Here is a 17,243-nt window from a genome sequence, read left to right on the forward strand (position 1 = left end):
AAAAATATGAAGTGCTTCACAAATTTGTGTGTCATCCTTGCACAGGGGCCAAAATCTATATTCTTCTAAATTTTAGTACATGTGCTGTGAAACAAGTTGGAGATCTTGTGAAACGATCTCTGTAGCTTTTTCAGCACTGATCAAATGGCCAAAGTAATGACATCTTATTTTCTGAATGTCACTTTTTAAGAGGTCATTTTGCTCTTCCAAGTTCAAGCACTTTGCCTCGTAAACTGTTTATGGAACTGATATTCATATATCTTAGCAACCACATTTCAAACGCTCCTATTTTCTTCCACAGATTTTCACATTTTGTATGGATTTCTATTTGCAATTATAATTGCAGCCGACCACTATACTTAGTCATAACTGCAGCCAGTATAGTAGCATTTCTCAGTTCATTTTATGAATCCACCATTTATGCTCAGTAGCAGCTATATGTCAAGATGCAAGATACACTGCAGATCCTTAGACTGCATCTTCCAAACCCACAGGCACTAACATCCAGAAGAGGACCAGCAAATACACAGGAGCACTACCACATTACAAGTTCCCTTCCACGCCACTTGCCATCCTAACTTGGAAATATATTGCTGTTCCTTCTGTGTTGTGGATCAAAGACCAGGATTCTGCCTCTAACGGCAATGTGGATTTACCTGCAGCACATGGGCTGCAAGGATTCAAGCAGCTCACTAGCACTTTCTCAAAGGCAATAAATACTTCACCAGCCAGAAACACCAGTCCGACAGGTGAATTAAAAAAAAGGGAAAAAGGTTACTAGTCAACCATTGCTCCCAGATAGAACTACAAACAGGATAGTACAGAATTTCCCAGTCAGCAGCCTGCCAGCATTCCCAGTTATAATTGCAGTCGGTCAGTTTCCCCAGATATGACTGCAGCCAGCCAATTTCCCCCCGATATTGTTATACTGAATGCACTATTTCTCACTCAGCTGCCAGCCAAGCACTCAGCTTTCCTGGGCATAATTACAACAAGCGCAGAATGCTAGGGTTGCAAAGAGTCCTCCTGAGCTTCAGGGGGCGGTCAATCGGGAGTGAGCTGCGGGTTGTTGTTGGATAAGGTCAGAGGTCAGCTGGACCCAGCAATGTACGCGGCGGAGTTGGAGGCTGCTTAAATTTCGCCGTTGGTTTGAGGGGAAACATTCCCAGTATTTCAGTGGATTGAGAAGGTGGGAGGAGATTTTCTATCGGACACTCAGTGTGTTTATGGCTGAAAGCAGCGGCTGGAGTTGATGGAGAGAGAGACTCAAAAACCCGGAGTTCCTTAATGCTGTCTCTGATCCCACCATATTCCCGTTAATTGAGGGTTAGATGTCCGCCCAGATTACTGTGCCGCGGGACTGGGGGCACCAGAATTGGTATTATCAGTGTCCGTGTCAGCACCATCATCTGGCAGAGCCCTGTGGCTCCGAGTGAGTTCTGATCCTGCCCAAATTCTCTAATAAGTGAGCACATCCGGAAAGAACCTGAGCCACTGTGGGATTCAGAAGCACCTCTCCGCTGCTGTATGAAAACATATTTGCTGCTGCTTCTTATTAGGCGGTGCTTCCTGGTCATTACTGACTTCTGAGGTGACTGTTAAGTCGGTACATGATCTGCAGACTCTGCCACATGTAGGGCCTATGGTCCTTGGAAGGGTTGGGTGCAACGGTTGGAGGTTTGAATCTTTCCCTCAACCCCTCGTTTTCATTTCTGCAAGTTTCAAATGAAGCCCAATCGGCGTCCTTGGTGCCATCCAAAATACTTCTCTTGTTCTGTTACAAGCCAGGGTGTCTCATGAGTCTGCAGGCATGTTTGACATCCTCAAAATGTTTCGGCCGTAGTCCCGGGAGTCTCCTGCCACGGATTCAGACTAAAGAAGTTGTTTTGGGTGGGAGGCCTACTTAAGACCTGCCCAGCTCTAAAGAGCTGACTTTAAGTGATTAGCATTTCAATGCAGGCAACGTTGGCGTGAGAGAGGAATCTGCTGTTGGACTGCTATTCTCGCCACTGGATTTGAAGCATCTTGCAAAGGCATCAGTAGTAGTAGTAGTAGTAGTAGTACTTTGCTACTGCTTTGAGATGCCTGCAGTGGGATGTTCAAGTTTTTGAAGCAGATGAGGGCATGGTAATAACTGCTGCCCAGTAAACTATTATCTCAGTTTCAGCTTTGTAATCCTGCTTTACAAATACATGTTTTCCTCAGTTAGCCAGAGGCTGAACTGGCACATTGGTATTAACACCTTGCACAGTTAGACCGGTTTAAAACCGAGCCTTCAGCCCCAGAGTACAACTACTTGCTTCCAACTTTCACTTTTCCCTCCTCTTTACCCTCATTTTCTGTTTCGTCCTTCAGCTCTAATTTATCCAGGTTACTAAGTGACTTGTGTGATTTGACCCTGATTTTTGGAAGGCTGTATGAAAGCGATGGATATGATTCTGGCAATACTTGTCTACATCAGCAGCAAAGAGGGAGGCAATATTACTGAATACCAGCAAGTATGAGCCCAGATTTTGAAAATATTTTCTTTCAGTTCTGGTGATGAGGCCAATTGCAGCAATCTCAATGACCTTAAATAGCACAGACCATGTATCAAACATGGGTCTAGAAAGTAGAAGGAAATTAAAAGTTAGTTGGAAAGAAGGAAGACTCTTGTTAATGATGCAGAACGTTGCATGACTTCAGGCCATCCTAATGCACTTTACAGACAATGAAATACTTTTTTGACGTGCAGGCATTGTTCTAATGTAGGAGATGCACCAGTGAATTTGCACAGAAAATCCACATTTATGAATTTTGGTCCAAGGCACTGAAGTTCAATCTCAATGAGTGCTTTGGATCGTCAGGATTTTTGTTTTACATTTTAGGGGTATTTTAATAATCATGGGGACCTGCAGCACAGAAAGGGCCCTTCAGCCATCGCACCTATGATGGCTGTTTGGAAAGTAAGTTACTCAGTTTCATACCCCTGTATTTTGTCAGCCCTGTTATAGCTCTGTTAAGCTATTAATTGTTTGATCATAAATTGCACATTTTACCATGCCTGAACTATAATCACTGATTTATTATGTGAGTTCATGTTTCTCTTTACTCATTTGAAAAATCCTTCACAGCACGAGCCATGCGGAATCTGAAATTGTTGTGCAACCTGCATTGCAATAGCTGGCAAGGTCTCGGCAAGCCCCAGTGTCTCACTGTACGGGTGGATACAGGGACAGTGCTAGTGGGATCAGACCGAGGAATCACAGAACTCAATGCACACACTGAGCAGGTACAGGTCACTTGTGAATTTTTATGTGACAATCTTGAACCTTGCAATATCAATTCTTAAAAGAGAAAGCCATTTAGGATACTGTATGTAGCAAAGTGATTACTGTGTCTCACCTGACACCTCTTACGCATGGATACTTTGTTAATTAATGAATGGTAACACTGCTGTATATTTTAAAATAATTGGGCATTCAGTTGTATAACATGCATTGTTCTAAGGTATATGAGCTGGCCAGTGGAGTAAAGGCCAGCGTGAAAGGTATGATATATAGCAAAATTTGTACTTGTATGACATGTTTCTAAACCTTGAGGCATCCCAAAGAGCTTCATAGCCACTGAAGAACTTTTAAAGTGTTTTCTCTTGTTATAATGTAGGAAATGTAACAGTTGATTTACAAACTGTGAAGCCATTCGTTCCAAGTTGTCTATGCTGTCTCTTTAAAAGATCTAACCAGTTTGCTTTCTTCGCTCCAACCCCTTCTTTCTGCAACATTTGAGACATTCAAGTCTGCATTGAATTCCCTTTTAAAAATGACTATTGAAGAAAAATATTTTCACTGACATGGTTGTGAACTTTTGGAATTCCTAGAGAGCTGTGAATGATCAGTCATTGCGTATGTGTATTCAAGACAGATGTTGGTAGAATTTGTGGGTCTGATGGGAAGAAGGGATATGGGGATAGTGGAGAATTGAGATAGAAGATTAGCCATGATATCTTGAATGGCAAAGTTGGTCCATGTGTTCTCAGCCCCTTCCTCCTTGTGTTCTTGAATTCTTATGAGATCAACGTATACCAGCCGAAATGAGGCAACAGTGAGTTTGTGAAAAAAATGTTTTTGCAGAATAAGGAGTTTACTTAGCCAGAATGCAAAGCAGCATAGAAAGAGGTCCAGCTCTGGGATTGAATTTTTTTGTAAAATTAGATTAGATTCCCTGCAGAGTGGAAACAGGCCCTTCGGCCCAACAAGTCCACACTGCCCCTTGAAGCATCCCACACAGACCCATCCCCCTATAACCCACACACCCCTGAACACTATGGGCAATTTAGCATGGCCGATCCACCTAACCTGCACATCTTTGGACTGTGGGCGGAAACTGGAGCACCTGGAGAAAACCCACGCAGACACGGGGAGAATGTGCAAACTCCACACAGACAGTTGCTGGAGGCTGGAATTGAACCTGGGTCCCTGGTGCTGTGAGGCTGCAGTGCTAACCACTGAGCCACCGTGCCGCCTTGGAGAATGTCTTACTCCAAGAAGCAGCTCACTTTCCCTGTTTTATAGTTATTGAGTAAAGTACTTGGCATGTGTTGATTTTCTTTTAGAAAATGACGACCACAATGACTGTTTTGAAAATAGGCATTCCTATAAAATAGGCAACTGATGTCAAGTAACATAAGATCTCTGCCATTTACAGGTGTCACTGTGCTTTTGTTTGGTCTGAATAAGTGAATCAGCCTTGAATTGAAAAGTTTATTCAAAATGACCGTGATTCAGGTTCACTTCTTCCTCTTCCTACAGGTAGTCAGAAAAATATCCCTGGTTGAAGAAGCATTTCTCCCTGAAGATGGCAGTGGGTGTATTGTTGGTATTGAGGACCTGCCAGATCAGGAATCTGTCTGTGTTGCTACTGGATCTGGGGATGTTATACTTTATAATCTAAACACTAATCAGGTAAAACTCAGTGTGATGGTCTTTGGGAAATGAATATTATCTGGAGAATATTTTTATTTATAAACATGTTTTCCAGCAACATGAAATTGGTCAGATGATGCCTTGTATTCCATAGAAGTGAAAGGTGCTTCTAGTCGGAAGAGAGTGAGAAGGTATATAATGATGTAGTTAACAGAAGTATTGTGGTTAATTGTAAATTTCTGTCATTACCTCTAGCTGGAATGTGTTGGCAGTGTTGACAGTGGGCTGACTGGGATGAGCTGGAGTCCAGACCAGGAACTTGTTGTGTTAACTACAGGTATGTGTTGATCTGAAGGGGAACATGATTAAGCAAACAGCTTTTTTTGGAGATACCGCTGAATAATATTGTTAATGGCTCTATGTCACTCCTTTAAAATCCTACAAAAGCTCTACCTCTCTCTTTCCCTCTCTGAAAGGATTGTTTAGAGAGGTCTTGTGTGTATTGTGTCGTGTTCCTCTATCTGAACCAGAAGGCCGAGGTTCAAATCTCTCCTCAGGACGTAATGGCTGAAGAAGTGCATTCATAACATAGTGAAACTGGTTAAAAATCAACCTGGAAAATCCTCCCAATGTACAGTAAAAATGGGAGAGATTCCTGGTCAGCCATTTGACGGAAAGAACATTGAAGCTTCTACTATTGTTATATATGGCTCCAGGCCACAGCATTTATGTAAATGTGCGTGTACCCACTGTAACTCAAGATTCGCAGATTGGGGAGGTGGGGTAGGTGCTGTTCTCCTTAGTTAACTGGACGGCTAGTGTGGGTTAGATTGTGCCAACAGCACATGGTTTGATCCCCGATCTGGCTGGGGTGGATTGAGGAAAGGTTTGAGGACAGGGTTCCTGAGCTTGGAGCCTATGCATCTGAAGGCAAGGCTACTGCTGATAGAATAATACTGAGGACGGGTAAGAAGCCAGAATTGGAAGAGTGCAGATATCTTAGAACTTGTAGGACCAGTCAAGGTGTGAGATGTTGAGGTGAGATCTAAAGATGTAAAGAGACCAAGACAAAGATTTCAATTCGTACCCATCATTCTTACTTGGGGTGTAAGGCCAATGTATGTGCATTAACATGATTGATTTTTAAAATTTAGCTGCATAATAAAAGGTTTTGTATCTGTAAGAAGATAGAACTCCTCCTGCATTACTGAGTAACCCATGCCAACTGCAGTCTGATTGTTTGGGTATATGACCAGCATGGAATCCAGGAAACATTGAACTCCTGCTAACTTTATCTTGGTGGCCAGTCCCACAAGCAAGTTCTACGAAATTCCACTCTTGTTAATTCTGTGTGCACTTCTTGTAGCTGAAACCATCTGGTCTCACCAGTTCCTTGCTCCTACAAGCTTAACTGTTATTTCTGCTTTGTAGCTAGTGGAATTTGCTGTTACCAGAGAGATGGGGAGGCCTTGAGCACCTTTAACAATCTCCAGCAGTACATCAGTAATATCAGAGAATGATCCTTAACTTCTGCAACCCCTTGCCCCTCATTCCCAGTGGTGATGCTGCAAACTGTGTCAAGAAGACACGCCAGTTTTTTTTTAAATTTCTTGTGCCATAGCCTCTCCAGGGCTAGGGAAAGGTTCAACCAAGTTTCTGACTTCATGATCTCCCCTCTCCTGAAATTTGCGCACATGTGAGAGAATGTTTCGTGAGGATATAATTGGTCCTGGTTATAGTGCCTTTCACATTTCAACAGCGTTTCAAAATTGGCACTGCTCACTTTGTATATTGGAAAGGTTAGGTACCAAAGGGATTCTGTCATGAGACATATTACTGGCTGAGGAAAGGAAGTAAAAATTGTTGAGGTGGGGAATTCATGAAACTAAGCTTTGTATATAAGTAAGTTCCTGATCCATTGGCTGTTTCCCCAAATTTTTACTGTCTTCTACAGTGATTCATTTTTCTACAGCTCTTTGAAGAGCCTTCCTGAAGAATCAGTCAGTCCTCACTACCACCTCCTGGATGCTGTCTTACAAATAAAATGTTTGTACATCCAACTTCATTGCTTCTACCTCATGAATCTCCTTGCGCCAGTACACAAGAACCTTCTGTTCACTTGAATGTTCTGGACCAGATTCCCTTTAAGGCTATGCTACTCCAGAAAACCAAATCAAAGACACATCCTGATTGAAACATCTTTTGATATCCCTAAAAATGCTTTGCAGTAAAAATGCAACACAACACAAATGCTGTGTGAAATAATCTTCCTGGAGTGAGATACTTTCACTACAATGGTAGCAAAAACACAAACAAATACATGTGGCATTTCAAACCTAGTTCATTCAGTTATGTTGAAACAAAAATTCCATCTTCAGAAAGCATCATTGTTTTGACTATTTCTGTTACAAAGCAACAATGAAAACATTACTTTAACTGTGCATCTTATTCTGGCAAAAGACCATAGCATTGAGTGAAATTTATTGCTTTTGTAGGGCAGGAGACCATAATAATGATGACCAAAGACTTTGATCCAATTACTGAAGTCAAAATCCACCAGGATAACTTTGGTGAAGGTGAGTGAGCTGTCTTGTTTCATAAGTACCTTCTGAGACCTATCTTTCTTTGTGAAATTCCAATATGAGCACCCATTCATTTATATGCTCCCCTGCTAAGATTTTGTGAATAATCAAAGAACACATTTCTATCAGAATAAACTGAATTACATTCAAACTGTTGTTAGAAGAAGGTTTGCAATAACTTGTTCAGATTTTATTCTACTTCCTGTCAGAAACCTACTGTAGTTTACCAATATTATTTTTTCATCACTGTTACCCTCTGTTTTGCTGTGTCATGGTTCTCTGCGGGTTAAGATCCAAATTTGAATTTGACATGTGCACAGGATAAGGAAAGATTATTGTGCTAATATTAACCCAGCCTGTTTCTTACTGAATCCATTCCCTAGTACACTGCTTTTCTGAACTTTCTCCCTACAACTCCTAAAGAAGAAGAACAGCCATAGACAATTCAGGAAATGTGTCAAAAAATACTTTCTGATCCCTTAAACATGATCAAGCAATTTCCTGATCCATTGGCTATTTCCCAGAATCATTACTTTCTTCTGCAGTGAGTTCATTTTTCTCCACCTGCTTCAGATACCTTCCTGAAGAGCTCACGATTAGTCCTTGCTGCCAACTCCTGGATGTTATCCTATGACTGTCCATGCGCCAGTAGACAAGAACATTCTATTCACTGGCATGTTCTTGACCAGATTCCCTTTAAGTCTATGCCACTCCAGAAAACCAAATCAAAGACACAGTGCACATCTTCGCACTTTATGTAACACGAGTCTAATGGTCTAATGTTCTCCTTCTGTGCTTTATCATAGTTCAGTGACAATTGTGACAAGACTTATTCTTGTTACCCATTTTAGTATATATTCTACAGTCTATTTCAAAAGGGGAATAATCTCGAATTACTGTGCCAAACTTCCATGTAGCTCTAGCTCTTGCTGATCTTAGTAGGTACTCAAAGACCCACTCTCTGCTTTTCTCTTCTGTAAAAGTATGGTGTCTGACACGCACAAGAAAGGAATAGCAAGAGATAATCAGTACCTTTTATCTTGGTTTTGTTTTTAAAACCGAACAGAAAAATAAAATTGTAATGTCTCATTTCCAACAAGCCGTTTTGTTGAACATACATAGAAGATGTGCCGATAATTTGTGTCTTACTCTACAGGAGAATTTATCACTGTTGGCTGGGGGAAGAAGGAGACACAGTTCCATGGCACCGAGGGTAAAGAAGCAGCTCGTCGTAAGCCAACCGTAAGTTTTTCCTGTTGAATTTTTATACCTAGTCATTTGACTAGGCATAAAGGCATCAAGGGATATAGAGAGAAAGTGGGAATATGGGCTAGAGGATCAACCATTATCATATTAAATGATGGAATAGGCTCAAAGGGTGGAATAGCCCACTCCTGCACCTAATTTCTATGTTTCTATATCCCTTGTATAGTTCATGTTCAACTGAGTTAATTGCTGTGAGCAATTTATTTATTTAGCTGCTGGTTGAATATGTTTTCCTGTTTTATCTTGGGGGCAAAGTAGTGCACTGCGACCCTCGACTCCTAGCTCAGCACAGACTAGGTGTCAAACCTAGACATTTACTGCCGTGAATGTCTCAGCTGCTCACTGTCTTGAACAACCGAGTTAGAGGACTTTAACCATTCTAGACCTCCATGTGTTTTGGAATAGTATGTATTGCCTTTGGAAATATGTTATAGCTCTGATCATTGAATTTCTTATTCTCTTTACTAGGAAATTCAAGCAGCATTTCCTTGGGATGATCGGAGGTCACGTGTGACCTGGCGAGGAGATGGACAGCTGTTTGCAATCAGTGTCATTTGTCCTGTGACTGGTATGTATCTGACTTCAATTTTGACATTTGATCAAAGGAAATGAATCTCTTGCACAGTTTCTAGAGTACCTCGCAATCGGACTTTTTTTGTAATGCTGCATGCCTGTGCACAAGAATTGATTCCATCTTTTCTTGCAAGAGATGGGCTGCTTCCAGCCATTTGAGAGATCTGAGTCCAAATTATGAGATGTATTTATATACTAAAAGGAGAAATAATTCCAGATAGTGATCTCTGATCTACACCAACCTATCAGAGTCCTAAGGTGGTTTTTCACCTTCTCCTAATTTTTCTTAAACTATGTACAGATGTCATGTATTTTCATAATTTGTACATGTGTGAGATCAATTCAAAATCATCCAATTGAGGGAATAAATTAATCAATGATGATCGATGTGTCTGGTGCATGACATTGGATGTAGGTGACTAGAACATTAAGTTGGCTGCTAAACAAAATCTTCCCATGTATGCTCTTGCTGCAATCTGGTGGTGTGCTATTGTTAATCATGAAACCCTGAAATCTAGAGCTGCTACTGGATATAATGACCTGAAAGTCAAGCATGGGAATGTTTCTTTGGTTGATGCCTGTCGTATTTGTATTAAGGTCTGCACATTTTAATGATATTCAGTAGGATGTGATCAGCATCCATGCTGTGACCCCAGTATACTTGTTCTGCACTAATTGTTTCGGCTTTGAATATCTGCTGTTCACCTAGTACAGACTGAAATCCTTGTAGACTGTCGGAAGATAAACTAGTGCCCAGCCTATTTGGATGGGAAGATAGGCAGAGAATCTAGATTTAGTTGAATTGAAGTTAACACACAAAATGATGGAAATTTGGAGTTCACAGAACCCACTTTGGCACTTGGTTGATTCAGTTCTGAGACTGGCTATTTGGCAGTACGCTGAGGTACCGTTAATAATCACGTAGCCAGCTGGCTCACTGAAGAAAACCAGAGGGTTAAGTTATCCCCAGGGATGGGAAATGTGGTTTTAGCGGAAACATGCCTGTGCTGTAATATTGGTTTCTTTCTGTTGCTTGTCATGGATTTGTGACAACACAGAAGGTGGTTATCCAGCCCATTGAATCTTATGCAAAAAAATGGTCTTCTTCCAACCCCTGTATGAGATTAAAAACCATGACGTGAGATTAGTTCGTGTCCAATCAGGTTGAATTCTTTTTCAAGTAACCCAGGATAACTTTTGGTCCAAAACTGTAAAGGGTATAGTGATCCTAGCTGTACAGATAGTGGGAAACCAATCACTGTTTTTTATCTGGCATGATAGAAACTAAATAAACTGCAACAGCACCTCTGTGTACAGCTGAATCCCTAAGTCTTGGATGTGTCAGCCTGCTTCAAAACTCCCTGGTCTTGGGTCAATGGGATATGTTCCTACAAGGAAAGAATGCCCATTCCCTATGGGGTAAATAGAATTGATAACTCTTCAGTATAATATCTAAGAAATAGTGCTGGTCAAACAGGAAATATGTTGTATTTGTTGAAAATTGTTTTGTAGAGTTAGATTAGGAGCTAATCGTTTTCCCTGATGGGAATAGTGTGATATGGGTAGCAGCTGCTTATCACAGTGCCCTGGGAAACAAACTTTAGAATTAAGGACTCTTACGTAATCTTTGAATCGGTATGTTTGTTTCTAAATAGTTATATCCAATGTGAATTTTAGCAAGTCCTTGCAAAAGTGCAAATTTAGACTGATTCTGCCTGTCCTAATTGGAAAAGAAGGAGAATGCCTTTAGTTTAGATACTTTGATATTTTTATTGCACTAAACATCACTCATTAGAAGATTATACTAATCTGCTCTGCACACGTTTTAGTGTATTTATTCTTCTGGATACTGATACCAAATTTTTTTTGTCTTTGTTTCTTAACTTCCCATTTTTCGAAAATTATATACAAATGGGCTTGTATTTTCATAATTTATACATGTCTGATATAATTTCTATTTTGATATTTTTCACGTAGGATCCAGAAAGCTGAGAATATGGAACCGAGAATGTGTGCTTCAGTCAACCAGTGAGTCTGTTAGTGGCCTTGAACAGTCCCTGTGCTGGAAGTGAGTAACTGAAATGAAATTTATAGATATTAGTTTGTGGGGTACACTTGTCTTCACTTGACTAATGCAATTTGAGTAGTAACTTGCTGTAAAATATAACCCAGTGCCAACAACAAACTGTTATTACTGCACGGGTCACCCAGCGAGTTCAGACAAGATACGCTCTGAGTTGCGAGCTTCCATTTATGTTATATCGCTGCTTGCAGCATACCGATGGAATTCCTATTATCGAATGGAGCTTGCTGGATTTAGTTGCACTTTACCTCTCTTCTATTGTTAAGAACTTTGTGCTTTAATTGCCCATTTATCAGTCCAGAGGGGAAAATCTATACATAACCACATTTCCATGTTTGCCACCTGTAGGCTGATATAAAACAAATAAGAAGAAAACTGAAGTTATACCCAAAGAAAGGGTGAGCTATCATAGTAAGTGCTCCCTTTATTATTATTATGCAGGACTGAATTGGGGTCCGAAGGAAACCTTGTCAGCACGAGCTCATGGGGTGAGCCTCAGTTGCTGCCTATTGTATATTGGAAATAGAAAACACAATCTCCTATGTTTGCTGCCTGTTCATTTTCATGGTTTTAAAAAGTTGAAAACAGTTTTGGTAGAATTTAGCCTACGGAAATAAGACTTGCATGACCCATAAACCTTTGCCGCCCTCTGGATATTCCAAATTACTTTCCAGACAATAAAGAACTTCTAGTGTTGTATTCACTGCTCTACTATAGGAGGCTAATTTGAGCACCACATTCTGATAGCAACAGCAGTATGATCATAACCATATTACTGTACAATATATTAGGTAATCTAAATGATAGATCAGTACTCAAGTGGATTGTGGACAGAAGGATAAAGAAATTATAGGAAGTTTGTGAAGAAGAAAGTTGGCCATTATTGAGGATTAGAAACTCTAAAGAAAAAGAACATTGAGAGGATATTTGATTGAGATATTCAAAATTATAAGTGCTCTGGGCACAGTAGACAAGGCACTGTTCCCATTTGTACACAAATTTAGAACCAGATAGCACAGATCTAGAGTAATCAACAAAAGAAGCAATGGCAGTATGGGGATTTTATTTTCAAGCAGTGTGTGTTTAGGACCTGGAATGAATTGCCTGAGAGCGTGCTGGAGGCAAGATGAATTGACGCTTTCACAAGAGAATTGAATCATTATTTGAAAAAGAAATAAACCAATCTAGAGGATCAAGGCAATGGAGTGGCACTAGAGAATATGCATTTTCCAAGGTTCAGTGCAAACACAACAGGCCAAGTAGCCGCCTCCTTTGCTGTAACTATTTTGATTCTTTAAACACGCTACAGAGCTCTAGTAATTAACAGTGTGAGTTTTTTTGACAGTAGTGATTATTCTCAATGACCGCCAATTGTCTGCTCGGCCATACAGCAAACTTTGGATTGCCACAATACCCTATTTTACATGGTGGCCATTTTATAGATATTGAAATATTTTAAAAGAAATTTTGTGCTCTTAATCCAAATTTTTTTTTCCTTACTTTATTTCAACTTCTGTACCTTATTTGATGCTAATTCACCATATTTCCTTCCCTGTGATTGCTCTGTTTATTAGTTAATCCTTAAAATTCATTAGTCAGACTATTTGGGCAGTTGGTCCCTTCATTCATTCAAATCGTAGATGCCTGGTATCCCCTGCCATGTCTTTATCAAAATGTGCAGCAAGTTACTAGACAACATTGTTTTCAAGCTGAAGATGCAGGAACCATCTAACAAAGAGGGGATGCCATGAGAGCTTGCAACAAGCAAATTCCACTTCGTTACATTTATCAAGTTTCCATCTTATAAGACATGTTTCTTATATGAAGAATTCTTCCATAGGACTTTGTAACCACCAAGAATGGTGTTTATAGCTTCCAAGAGGTCTTTGTTCTCTCTTTTTGTTTTAAATCTCTGGCATGTTCTATAGTTCTTTTAACCATTGTCCTGTAGAAATGTTTGTCCAGCAACTCCAGGTTTACAACAATTTTTCTTAGTAGCAAGCTCACAGATGAGATGGTGAGGTGGCTTCTCTTTCTATGGCGTGCTTATAGAATCATACCATAGTTGCTGCACAGAAGGAGGCCATTTGGTCTATCATGTTATTACTAGCCCTCTGAAGGAACTATTTACCAACTGGCACTCCCCTGCCTTTTCTCAGGTCCTGTAATCTTTCCATTTCATCCTTTCATCCTATCATATCTTCAAAAGGAGTATGTATGTAGCCTGTTCTGATGCTGCAGCGTTTGCATTGACTCAGTTGTTTCTTATTTTTCTGTCATGGATGTGGGCTTCACTTGGGAGGACAGCATTTGTTGTCCATCCTTAAATGCTCTTGAACTGAGTGGGTTGTGAGGCCCTTTCAGAGGGCTGTTAAGAATTAACGCATTGGTGTGGGTCTGAAGTTGCATGTAAGCCAGAATGGTTGATTTCCTTCTCTGATGGTATTTTTACAAAATCCAATAATGATCAAAACTAGTTTTTTTCATAGTTGTAAATTTGTGAACTGAATTCATAACATCTGCCATGGTGAGATTACCAAAATGCCACCATCTCTCACCCAATGCTGACCTCTGAGTCAGAAGGCTGTAGATTCAAGCCTTGTTCCAGAAATTCCAGTGCATAATCCAGGCTGAAACTCCCAGTTCAGTGCTGAGCAAATGCTACACTTTTGAGGAACTGGCTTGCAGCTGGGCTTTTAAATCAAGGCCAGTTTGCCCTCTCTGATCAATGTAAGTTGTTTCAAAGAGGAGCAAGAGAGTTCCACCTTATCCTGGCATTTTTTTTACATCATCCAGTAACTCCAAAGCAATTTATCTGGCTATTGTTCATTGTTATTTCTGAGGTACTTCCCACCACAATTTGGCTGTTGCATGTTTCTTTCTTTGACAGTGACAATATTTTTTAAAACAGAGCAACTTCATTGACTGTAAAGTGCTTTGGGCCATCCTGAAGTACCATAAAGATACGAATTGTTTTCCTGAGTTTGGAAACTTGACTTACATGAAGATAGGTGAATAACCCTAGCTTTGGATACAATAACATAGGCCTCTAGAGCACTGCACCATCATGTTTTTCTAAAATCCAATGCTTTTATACTCTGAAAATTTTGAAGGGAACTATGTTTGCTGCGTATAAATTATTTTAAAAACAACTTGTTAAAAAGTCGGATGAGACTTTGACTCCACGCCATACTCCTGCACTTCAGTCAGAAGGTTGTAGACTTAAACCTAATTAAAATCATTAAAACATTAACATTAAACTAAATTTAGGATTGAGATGATGAGGAACCTTTCCCGATAAAATCATCAATGGAAACAAGGAAAGTGCAAGAAAACAGTGTTGAAGCACAAGACAAGCCAAGATCTCTTTTGAAGAATGAGCTCAAAGGATTGAATGGTCTGCTCATATTTCTTGCGTAAATGCTCTTTGCAGTTATTGGTGCATTGTTTGCTGGACTGGCATTAACAAAAGGCTGAGAGGACTAAGATGTTCTCACTGAACAATGACGTCCACATTCTGAATTCTCTATTGGTGTGATATGTCTAGCTCGGGCTATTCCTTAGAGACCTTGCAGCTGTTGATAGAGTCACACAATTTCCACAATTAGGGATGCACATTGCTATTATTCAGTGAGTAGATTGAAAAGATACTTGTTTGTTTTCCAAAATCTATTTTGTTCTATTTTTAAAGGAAGTAAGTTGTCTGCCCATAACAAGTCTCAATTTTCTATGGCCATGACATTTACAATGTTCCATTTCTAGACCGTCAGGAAACCTGATTGCATCCACACAGCGAAAACTTAACAAACATAATGTTGTGTTCTTTGAACAAAACGGTTTACTACGTGGAGAATTTTCACTTCCTTTTCATAAAGACCAAGTTAAGGCAAGTACTAAAGCTTCCTTTCTCTCCTTTGAACTTTTCTCTCCTTTCCATTAGTATTTTGTCCAGATGGTCTTCCTTTAGAATTGGCTTAGGGCTTAATAGCCTAAATCGGCTAAAAGCTTATTTAAAAAACCACTCCTCTCCATGTCTACCCATGTGCAGTGAGGGTAACGCTACAATATGGTCGACCCTAAATATTGTTGAGATTGCGTAACAAGCAAGATTGCCTGTTGACATTGTTGCCATTCAGTAACTTGGAACTGCAATGGATTTATAGCATGTCTCACAGCAAACAATTTTTTTTACAGCAGATGATATCTGTATATTCAACAAGCTGTCTATTTAAACAAGACACTACAGTGAACAGTTTACACATAAATGGTCTTCACAAACTGCAGCAATATCTCTTGATAAAAGCTGAGTGATTTCTCCAGCAAAATCCAGTAAATGGAGGTTTGCAACACAGATTATGTAGCCGACTGAGCACAGGCAACATGGTCACAGTAGCTGTGGATTAATCCATTAAGCAATGTTTCTGAAACATTATAATACAGATTTCAAATATTCTTCAAGATATTGTGCAATCATGTTTTTAACTTCCAAGTACCTGAATACTAAGTTCTCAGAGTGTGGTTAATTTGTAGGTGCTAAAATGTGCTGAATAAGTTAAAAGTGCATTTGCAAAGTGAATATCCATTTTATCTTGAGGTAGATTTAATTATAGAATGTTTTAAATTGTTTTTCATTTAATAAGTTGTAGTTGTGTTAGTAATAGAATGGCTTCATTGGTGTTCTTTATATGTGTTGGTTATTTTTGTTGTGTGAAATTCTCCATCTGTTTGTTGTTCCCTCTATTTGACTTTACTCTGATATCTGAAGTACCAAAGCATAATCCTGTAATGTCTCCTTATTAATACTTTTATATGCGCAATGAAACATTGTATGTTGTAACATTTCGGTTTGACTGGATAGAGCTTGCAAAATAGTGTAGTTTGCACATAAACTTATTGGATTATATGATACAATGCAAGTTTATGTTGAATCCAGCTCTAATAACACAATAAGATAAATATATTGGTGTAAATTGGATTATGTTCTATTTCATTATATGTAAAAACACTAACAAGGATACCTTATTCTTTGTAAGCATATGGTTAATACTGAGGAAAACGGCAACAAAATCCAAGTCAATATTAACAAACTCAATGAATGAATTAATAAATGACAAATTAATAGCTTTATACATTGTATTTTAGTGGGAAGTAGAGGCTGTCTACTTGTTGGAAAATAATGCGAGCAGAAGCAGAGGCACAGATTAACAACTCATTCAAAGGAGCCAAAAAAAAATAAATCTAAAATGTAATCCAATAGCAGAACACTTAGTTTCCTTTTAGAGGACAAAACATCAGAAACTGTAATTGTGTTAAATTTGTATAGAACCTTGGTTAGACCAATTGCTGTGTAGAATTCCGGTCCCCAATTATTAGAAAGGTTATAGAAGCATTGGAGAAAGTGTCAAATGGCTTACAATATAGAATACAATACAGAAACTGCAGGGGTACAACAGTCTGTAAGGATTGAGCTGGGGAGGGAGGGGCGGGTTGGTGTGGGGTTGTTGGTTTCTTCTACAAGAATGAAGATTACTTTTGAAATGTGTGTCAGGTTATGATAGAGTAGATATGCAGAGAATGTTTCCTGCTGTGGCATGTAAAATGCCATAAGTTCAACATATCATTAAATCCAATCAGAAAATCAGGAGAAACATCTTTATCAGACATTGATAATTACTTGAAACTCAACGGAAGGACAGATTCATAGAATTGTAGAACCCCTACAGTGTGGAAATAGACACTTTGGCCCAACAGGCCCACATCGCCCTTCAGAGCACCCGACCTAGACCCATCCTTCATAACCCACCTGATCAGTACATCCCTGAACAGTATAGGCAG

At 39.6% G+C, this 17,243-nt stretch overlaps 1 protein-coding gene and 1 pseudogene across 5 annotated transcripts in view; one reads left to right on the forward strand and one right to left on the reverse strand.

Annotated features, from left to right (window-relative positions):
• On the reverse strand, positions 1-95 carry LOC125451370 (U6 spliceosomal RNA; annotated as a pseudogene).
• Positions 96-1,071: 976 nt separating this feature from the next.
• Positions 1,072-17,243, forward strand: part of elp1 (elongator acetyltransferase complex subunit 1) — a 68,277-nt gene continuing 52,105 nt past the window's right edge. The window contains exons 1-9 of one of the 5 annotated variants that reach the window (XM_048527319.2): positions 1,072-1,189; positions 3,114-3,271; positions 4,791-4,943; positions 5,160-5,241; positions 7,400-7,480; positions 8,643-8,728; positions 9,221-9,320; positions 11,303-11,393; positions 15,171-15,294. In XM_048527319.2, the coding sequence (XP_048383276.1) occupies positions 3,122-3,271; positions 4,791-4,943; positions 5,160-5,241; positions 7,400-7,480; positions 8,643-8,728; positions 9,221-9,320; positions 11,303-11,393; positions 15,171-15,294 (867 nt within the window). In that variant the 5' untranslated portion in view covers positions 1,072-1,189; positions 3,114-3,121. Of the gene's footprint in view, positions 1,190-1,413; positions 1,433-1,572; positions 1,592-2,230; positions 2,499-2,543; positions 2,946-3,113; positions 3,272-4,790; positions 4,944-5,159; positions 5,242-7,399; positions 7,481-8,642; positions 8,729-9,220; positions 9,321-11,302; positions 11,394-15,170; positions 15,295-17,243 lie in introns of those variants that run through there. The other 4 variants (XM_048527322.1, XM_059644142.1, XM_048527321.2 and 1 more) reach the window with 4 other exon arrangements.

The sequence above is a fragment of the Stegostoma tigrinum genome, chromosome 3 (assembly GCF_030684315.1).
Source record: "Stegostoma tigrinum isolate sSteTig4 chromosome 3, sSteTig4.hap1, whole genome shotgun sequence".
Classification (NCBI taxonomy): Eukaryota; Metazoa; Chordata; class Chondrichthyes; order Orectolobiformes; family Stegostomatidae; genus Stegostoma; species Stegostoma tigrinum.